Raw genomic sequence first — 8,868 nt, 5'->3', positions numbered from 1 at the left:
TATTTTTAAGATTGAAGGTTTCAAATAATTATGTTCTTACTCCAGATTAATAATGTAACCTACTGTTAAGATTAGTAAGTACTATGAGCTGTGAACAAACCTCTGAGTTATAATCAGTAAGAACTGTCCTTGTGAAAACCTGAGTTCCTGAAATAACATTATAATGAAGGCACTACTGTAGCACACTATTATAAAATATTTATGCTTTTAGTTTAGTTAACTGTCAGATGTAATTTAACAACGTTTAAAAACACATTCTGACTAGCACTGAAAGGTTAAATTCATTTGTGCACGTCATTTTGATGCTTTACATTTTTTTCAATAAATCATTGTTAGTGCATTGTTAATACAGTATATTATTTTCATATTTTCGTTAATATTTTAATTATTTATTTTTTGTAACATTATTATCAATGCACACTTTTCTTTATTATTGCTGGCAAAATTAAACAACTCTTTGTTGAACATTTTCGTCAGTAATTTCGTTGACGAGATTAGCACTGTGTGATTGTGGATTACTAGACATATAATTAGAAAAAATACTTTTGTAATTACACTTCAAAAGAAATTGTTATTTACTAGCGCCAAAAAATGACTTTACAAAGCTACCATGATAAGGGTTAGAGTTGCGGTTTGGTTAAAGTGTTAGCAGACATGCCTTGTGAAAAGCAAACGGGGAAACACATTGACTCATTCAAATGCACTCCTGATCTTTAATGAAGTTTACATATGGGTTCTTCACTACAGAACACAGCATCTATGTCAAGCGTATGTGTTCTATTTAATGTTAAGCGTGTCGATACAGCTTTCCAGCCAGTTTCAATATGTGCATGTGTATAGATGCACACACATAACAGATGCACACTGCAGATATGGTCAGGAATGTCTAGACAGGATTAACAAATATGTTTACGGTTAGAGGAAGTCTTTGTGTAAAGTTCATGTGCCACATATGGACTGTGGTCAGATTTTATAGCACAGCCTTTTATTTGCCTCCACATTTGTAACATTTGTTCATTTTTTTCTTAAGGAAGGATATCGCTGACAAATGTCTCTGAACGAAAAGATAAAATGAGACTTGGAATGACTCTTTCATCCAACCCTAAAGACAACAGCTTTGTGGTGAGTTTGGATGTCTGGTTATATAGTTAATAATGCATATTCAATGTTATATTAAAGTCATCTGGCATTTAAACAGTCTACAATACTAATATTGTTAAGAGTTTAAACATCATTCTTTCCCTGTAAAACGCTATGGAATTATAATTTATGTAGAATGAGCCCATAATCTTTATGTAAACCATAAATGCATTTATTAATGGTGTGCTTAATAGCCTTTGTGATAATTCACAGGCTTGTGGTCCCCTTTGGTCGTACGAATGTGGCAGCTCATACTACAGCACTGGAATTTGCTCCAGAGTCAACGCCAGCTTTAAATTTTCCCGCACTATCGCTCCTGCCTTCCAAAGTAAGCGCAATGCACCTGCACCTTCGATTTAAAGGGGTCATATGATGCGATTTCAATTTTTCCTTTCTCTTTGGAGTGTTACAAGCTCTTGGTGCATAATGAACATCTGTAAAGTTGCAAAGACTAAAGTCTCAAATCCAAAGAGATATTCTTTATAAAAGTTAAGAGTCAGCCACACCTACCTAAAACTGCTCGTTCCAACACGCCCCCACATGTCTATGTCACTATGTAGGAAGATTTGCATAATGCCGCCCAAATGTTCACGCAAAGAAAGAAGGCGTAACTTTTATGCTCGCTGTAGTATTGTTGCAGCCGCAGCCATGTCGTGGAGATGCTGTGTTTCGTTGTGAAAGCGAAACTACTTTGTTTGGTCAGGACCATTTTTGCAGTGAAATTTTGGTAATATGTTTCCACTTTCTATCTTAACCATGGACTTTATTCTTATGCTGAATTTGGCCATGACAGTTTCTAGAGCTGCCATAGGCAATATATTGTGAAATGAATCTTCTTCTTAAAAAGAAAATGATCTTGACTGCTCATAAAGAGCTGAGTTGTTCTTTCAATCTTTCTTTTTCTTTTCCTTTTTGACGAAAGAATCACAGACCTTGTTTTTTAAACGAATCACTAAAATTTGCTTTTGAACAGAACTACTATCGTTTTATTCCGTTTTAAGGCATCAAAAGCATCTAATTTCCTCTTTAGGGTGTGAGACATACATGGACATAGTGATAGTCCTGGATGGTTCAAATTCAATCTACCCCTGGAACGAGGTTCAAGACTTCCTTATCAACATCCTGAGGAAATTCTATATTGGACCAGGACAGATTCAGGTGTTTTAGACTTTCTGAACAATGGCAATGTGAAATATCAAATGTGTCTTTATATCAAATGTGTGGATCATGTGCTTGCCAGGTTGGAGTACTGCAATATGGAGAAAAGGTGGTGTCTGAGTTTCAGCTGAATGACTTCCACTCTGTGGAGGATGTGGTCAAAGCAGCCCGTAAGATAGGCCAGCGAGGAGGAGAAGAGACCAACACTGCGCTGGGAATCAGTGTTGCACGGTACTACACATATATGGAAAATTCATCCAGCCCATGCTATTTAATTACAGTTCCATTCAAAAGTTTCAGGTTTCAAGTTTTTAAATAGTCTCTTATGTTCAACATGGCTGCATTTATTTTCTCAAATTCTGTGAAAATTGTGAAATATTATTACAGTTTAAAATAAGTATTTTCTATTATAATATATTTTAAAATGTAATTTAAAAAGTGTAAGTTTCTGCAGTCATTACTCCAGACTTCAGTGACATTATAAATGTCTTCCGTCACTTTTGATCAATTTAATAAGTCCTTGCTGAATACACGTATTAATTTCTTAATTTCTTTAAAAAAACCTTTGAACGATAATGTACATTTTACATATTTGCATATCAACAGAGCCACAAGAATGACATTGACAGAGCATAAATTGTCTATGGATATTCACAGCTCAGAGGCCTTTAAACAGGGAGGTAGAAGAGGAGCAAAGAAGGTCATGATCGTCATCACAGATGGAGAATCACATGACAGCGCTGACCTGCAGCAGGTCATTGAGGACAGCGAGAAGGATGGCATCATTCGATATGCCATTGCTGTAAGTATTGCTTTCCTTCAGTTTGCCTTCCTCCTTCTTGCTGTGGCATTGATCAGATGCACATTCTCATGCTCAAAATTATTGGACCAACCCTTGAGGTCACATTCAGCTGCTGACACCAGTGAAAAAGGCCTGATGCTTTCAACACTACTTATGGAGCCTTAGATTGGAATGTGGGCTTGGGCACTCAAGAGAAATGCGTCATGTTCAGGCTGATTGATTCTTTGGGTCTTTCCTCACAACAGGTACTGGGCTACTATAACCGCAGAGGCATCAACCCTGAAGCTTTTCTCAATGAGATCAAGTACATTGCTAGTGACCCCGATGATAAGCATTTCTTTAACGTGACAGACGAAGCAGCTTTGAAGGACATTGTGGACGCTCTGGGAGAGAGGATCTTCAGTTTAGAGGGTTGGTGACTTTACCACTCCAGCACCACACACAGAATTGCATCATATCCATAACACAACCCAAAACCTCAGCCTGTAAAACATTTACATCTCTGCACACCACTGCTCTAAATATCATTGGACCAAATCTTAAAATGTATACCACATCTCTTTGATGTATGCTCTGTGCCAACTCGTTCTTTAAGATCGCTGAAATCTGCACTGCTCTGTTGTAGGAAATGGCGGATACTTTTGCTCTTCTGTGTGCTCATTTTGTCTCTGTTTGCAGGGACTAGCAAGAATGGGACAGCATTTGGTCTCCAGATGTCTCAGGCTGGCTTCTCCACACACATAGTGGAGGTGAGTCTGGGTGTCCATCAGTCTGTAAGTTCTCGGTCGACTCTATTCCTCAAATTCACGGCTCTTTTTTTCCATCTTAGCTGAAAGAAAAAACCTAGACAGGTTGACCGAGATCAGATTAAGGCCTACTTTGTGTGAACCAAAAGTCAGACGTTCAGTGAATTTTTGGGGTTATTTTCTTTGAACTAAAACCTTATCTTTCTGTCTTTCTTTCTTTCTGTCTTCTTAAACATTCTTCATTTCTTTTCTTCTCTTTCTGTAGGTCATCTGTATGTGTCGCTGTCAGTAATAAGATACACCAAAAATATTACACCTTTTCAATGGTGAGCAGATAAGATTCCTCCCTGATAATTCAAACAAGCCTCTTTCTGATTCTCTTTTCAAAGAAATGAATACAAGGCCCAGGTTTTCCCAGGAAAGGGATTATTGTGGTGAGAAGTATGGAGGAGCTGCACCTCAGGGTAGAAGGAAAATGTCTCCTTTTTTTCTTTTCTTCTAAACCCAGCGCTGATATCAGAGCTGGTTTGTCCTCCAGCACAGACTCAGCATCTGACACTCCCATACTGTACCTGCTGTTTTGGCAGGCTGTCTGCCATGCTCCATCCAAATAATCTGCCTAAACTGTACCTGGTGGGTCTGTATCCATCCAAGACCTGCTCCTAACTGTAATGCTAATCATCTGTGTCCAGGTTGAACAATTTCCTGATGCAGCCCCTTAGATTTTTTCCTCTCCATCCCCTGAAGGCAAGCACAAACTGCTGTTAGAGTTATTAATATCTAGTCTTTTTTGTGGAAGAAACAGTTAGGAAAACTCCAGATGGCCATTAGGATGACTGGAAATCCAATCCATCAGGCCTCTGGAGGCCTGGAACAGCATCTGCAAGAAAAGCAACTTAAGTGTTGAGAGGAGGGATAAGTTGTTGGAAAGAATGCTTGCACTCCAGGAGAAAATCACACCCCTAAATCCAAATGGTACTCTCTAAAAGTGGGATGTGTGTAACTTTAAATACAGCTTATATATTACAAATATTCAAGATTTACACTTTATTTCATGCTCCAGAAATGTTTTTATTTGCTTTATTTGTGGAATGTTTTAAATGATCACTAGCGAACATATATTTTTTGTGATATGCAGTATCCAAATAAAGTGAATGTCTAGACATAAATAACACAGAATTCAGCAATTTGATCGAATAAAAAATGTTTTTGTTGGTGTAACTTAATTTTTACTTAAACTTAAAGTTAAAAGTTAACTTAAAGTTAATTTAGCATAGAATAAAAAAACACTGCTACCACCATGATCTCCCAGACTGAGTGATTAATCTGTAAACAGGCTCAAGTATGGCAATCAAGAATAATTATCAATTTCACTTTAAATTGACATTTACAATGTTTATCAGTGCACTTTCATTCAATGTCAATTCAGTTCACTCCATCAAAAGACTCATGTGCCATATGATCATATACCTTTTCAGAGTAAACACATCCACGGTGGTGGGGAATGCAGACTGTAGTGTTAGCGCGGGAAGCTTCAGAGGTTTAACTGGGTAAAAATTATACTAACAAAAGAGGGAAATAAAAAAAAAATTGTCCAGTACAAGTGTTATTAAGTCCATGTGTTGATAATAAAATGGGTGACGGTGAAAGGGTAAAACAGGGGTGTCCAAACTCAGTCATGCAGAGTTTACCTCAACATACCTGCCTGGAAGTTTCTAGTATGCCTAGTAAGACCTTGATTTGCTGGTTCACCTGTGTTTAATTGGGGTTGGAGCTAAACTCTGCAGGATGGTGGCCCTCCAGAAGCAGGATTGGACACCCCTGGGGTAAAGCAATGCAGTCCTGGTGGCATCAGGTTTAGAGCTAGTCCTCCTTTGTGACTCCATGCTGGCCTTTTAGCACATCTTCAGCATGTGATTGTGGAGCTGGTTCTGTAGAAAGGAAAAGCGATGATGGATTTATGGCAGCGGTGATGAGGTGCAATGGGCACCAGGTGCACAACATCATGCACAGCCCGCACTGTTCCATGTACTTGTGACTCCTCCGCGGCAGAGCCGGAGCAGAGGTTCTTGAAAGGTCACAATATAAATGCACACAAAACAGGAGGCTATCTGGAAAACTCTGGTGGTTTTATCCACTGTGCGTTTTGTTCTCTGATTAAAAACCAAAAAGTCATAATTATCATCTCTGTGTTTATGTTTGAGTTCTGAAGTATCGACTGAGCCAGAACAGCGCGTTCTCAGCGGGCTGCAAGTTGGGTAAGAATGTTCCGTCTGGGCTGGAATGGCTCAGAACGTTGTTGTTTGTTTATATGTAAGCAACCGGCCAGGAATTTCAGTTCTCTCTAAGCATGAACCCATTCCACATGCTCTCATTCTGACTACTGTCTACATAATTAACAGTGAGGGATATTTTGTCCATAAGTTACAACAGAATAAACTCATCACTAAAGAAAAAAATTGTTTGTGAGGTTTCCATGGCAATTGCAAAGCACTTCCAAAGAAATTATGAAGGAGCTGGATGGACACTGAGAATAAGATGAAATGTCTGAATCACTGTATTATGAATTCACTGAGGGCTAAACAAGGTCAAGAATGTTGATACAGTATGTACAGTACAAACAACTAGAAATGTGCAATTTTAAATGTGCAATATTAAACTACTAATTTAATCTATAGTAATCCTCAAGGTATTTTTGTTAATAATAATTAATTTTACTGCCTTCATACATTAGGCTATGACGGCATGACTGATGCCTTGGCTTTTGAGATTTAATGTTCAGTGATTGATTTCATTAGTCTTCAGCTGTTTCAGAATTCATTCTGTGCAAGTCTTACACATTTTTTTCTAATATTTGACTAAAGTAGTGTCACTGGTAGCAAAAAGCACATCAATGCAAAATTACCAATCGCAGATAAAAAATTTGTTGGAAGACGGAGAACTGGCAACCTAAAACACAACAAATGCCTCCATGCATCCCTTTAAAGACCCAAAGTCGGTAGTTTGAGGCCATAAGAGTTGACAGAAATGTGGAATATAGGCCTAGTTAGTTTCCTAAACTTTATGTAATTGTACATATATTTTTATGCTCTGCCTGCAGGACGGTATTTTAGTGGGAGCAGTGGGAGCTTATGACTGGAATGGGGCTGTGCTGAAGGAGACTCGTCAGGGTAAAGTGATCCCACCAAAGTCTTCTTATGAACAAGAGTTCCCAGAAGAACTGAAAAACCATGGAGCGTACCTGGGTAAAGAATTCACATCTATACATTAAACAGTGGCTGTCGATGCTAATGACAGAAATGCCCCAGTATGATCTGGCTACATCTAAATTGTCTCCTTTTTTATTGCTGTTCATTCTCCATTTTGGGCATTTCTTTTGATCTCCACTTTATTTCCACTCCTCTCTGTTACCAAGCAAAGTTATTCATCCAGTATACTGTTTTTAAAAGTGATAGGCATTTATTATCATCTTTCTCATTTTGTGTTTGTAGGTTACACAGTGACATCAGTGGTTTCAGCTCACAGTGGCCAGTTATATGTAGCAGGAGCTCCTCGGTTTAACCACACGGGCAAGGTCATCATCTTCACTCTGAATAATACTGGAGAGCTCACTATACTACACTCACTCAATGGACAGCAGGTAATTAACCTAAAAATATGCTTAAAAACACTTGCAGCGCACAGTGTTTGTATACAGTGCTCACACATTCTGCTCCTCTGACTCATTCTTCAAGGTTTTTGTGCGTTTACAGCTCTCCTGTTTAACTGTATCTAAGTACACATACTATAAAAACAGCAGTGATCAATCTGTCATTGTGTTTTCAATTTCTCTCCTTGCTTTCATTTGTGGTGAATGAACTGTCTAGACTACAAATCTATCCCTCACAACCCATGTGCTTTTCATCACAGTCCTAAAGCATGCAAATAAATTCCCTCTCACAAATAAAACACAGAGATATTTAATATTTTTAAAGGAGATTAACAATTAATAGGTGATTAGCACCACAGGAAACAGCCTTAATGGATTAGTTCACTTCCAGAATAAAAAAATCCTGATGATTTACTCACCCCCATGTCATCCGAGATGTTCATGTTTTTCTGTCTTCGGTCGCAAAGAAATTAAGGTTTTTGAGGAAAACGTTCCAATATTTTTCTCCATATAATGGACGTCAATGGGAACCAACGGGCTGAAGGTCCAAACTGCAGTTTCAGTGCAGCTTCAAAGGGCTCTACATGATCCCAGCCGAGGAATAAGGGTCTTATTTAGCAAAACGATCAGTAATTTTCTAAAAAAAAAAGTATATACTTTTTAACCACAAATCCTTTTAACGACAAATGCTCATCTTGCTCTAGCTCTGCTTGCGCATGCGCGTCTTCACGTATTATGTAATCCATTGGAAAAGTCAAGTTTCAGTTAGCTCTTCGTCTGTGTACTCTAGTTCATAAAGATAGGGTAGGGCAAAAAACTCCATCTCATTTTCTTGTTGTTTTACCTTTTTTTGTAAAGGGCGTTTGACTTTCTTTGCACGTTCGCTTTGTAAACGCTGGGTCGGTGCTTCCGCCTATGTCACGTGTGACCTTTCCAACGTGATTTCGTAATGAGTGAAGTCGAGCTAGCGCACAACGAGGATTTGTGATTAAAAAATATATAAATATTTATTTTTTTAGAAAATGACTGAAAGACATGAACATCTTGGATGACACGGGGGTGAGTAAATTATCAGGACATTTTTATTCTGGAAGTGAACTAATCCTTTAACCCTTTGACGCGTACGATCACACCGGTGTGATCAGTGTTGGCTGGTCCCTGAAGTGTACGATCACACCGGTGTGATTAGAACTTTCAGTGCGTCACGTCATCAACCACTGAATTTAAATCCGCTTTTGCGCTTTGGCTGGCGCAAGCCAGATCGGACGCGCTGAGCGCTTGTCATATTATCACAAATATTCATTGTTTTCAACCATATAATACTTATTTTAGGTTTCAGACATTTAAATACACATAAGTACTAGCAAAACCAT

General features: G+C 38.4%; 1 protein-coding gene across 1 annotated transcript in view; it reads left to right on the top strand.

Annotated features, from left to right (window-relative positions):
• Window positions 1-8,868, top strand: part of LOC107553082 (integrin alpha-11-like) — a 52,295-nt gene that overhangs the window by 23,041 nt on the left and 20,386 nt on the right. The window contains exons 4-12 of the mRNA XM_016235179.1: window positions 1,031-1,122; window positions 1,354-1,468; window positions 2,171-2,298; window positions 2,381-2,529; window positions 2,956-3,100; window positions 3,346-3,511; window positions 3,779-3,849; window positions 6,947-7,091; window positions 7,338-7,486. Coding sequence (XP_016090665.1) covers window positions 1,031-1,122; window positions 1,354-1,468; window positions 2,171-2,298; window positions 2,381-2,529; window positions 2,956-3,100; window positions 3,346-3,511; window positions 3,779-3,849; window positions 6,947-7,091; window positions 7,338-7,486 — 1,160 coding nt within the window. The remainder of the gene's footprint in view (window positions 1-1,030; window positions 1,123-1,353; window positions 1,469-2,170; window positions 2,299-2,380; window positions 2,530-2,955; window positions 3,101-3,345; window positions 3,512-3,778; window positions 3,850-6,946; window positions 7,092-7,337; window positions 7,487-8,868) is intronic.

This window comes from Sinocyclocheilus grahami, unplaced genomic scaffold (assembly GCF_001515645.1).
Source record: "Sinocyclocheilus grahami isolate Dianchi unplaced genomic scaffold, SAMN03320097.WGS_v1.1 scaffold464.1, whole genome shotgun sequence".
In the NCBI taxonomy this organism is placed as follows: domain Eukaryota; kingdom Metazoa; phylum Chordata; class Actinopteri; order Cypriniformes; family Cyprinidae; genus Sinocyclocheilus; species Sinocyclocheilus grahami.
Note: the sequence above shows the minus strand (reverse complement) of the source record. Positions and strands in the feature narration are given on the sequence as shown.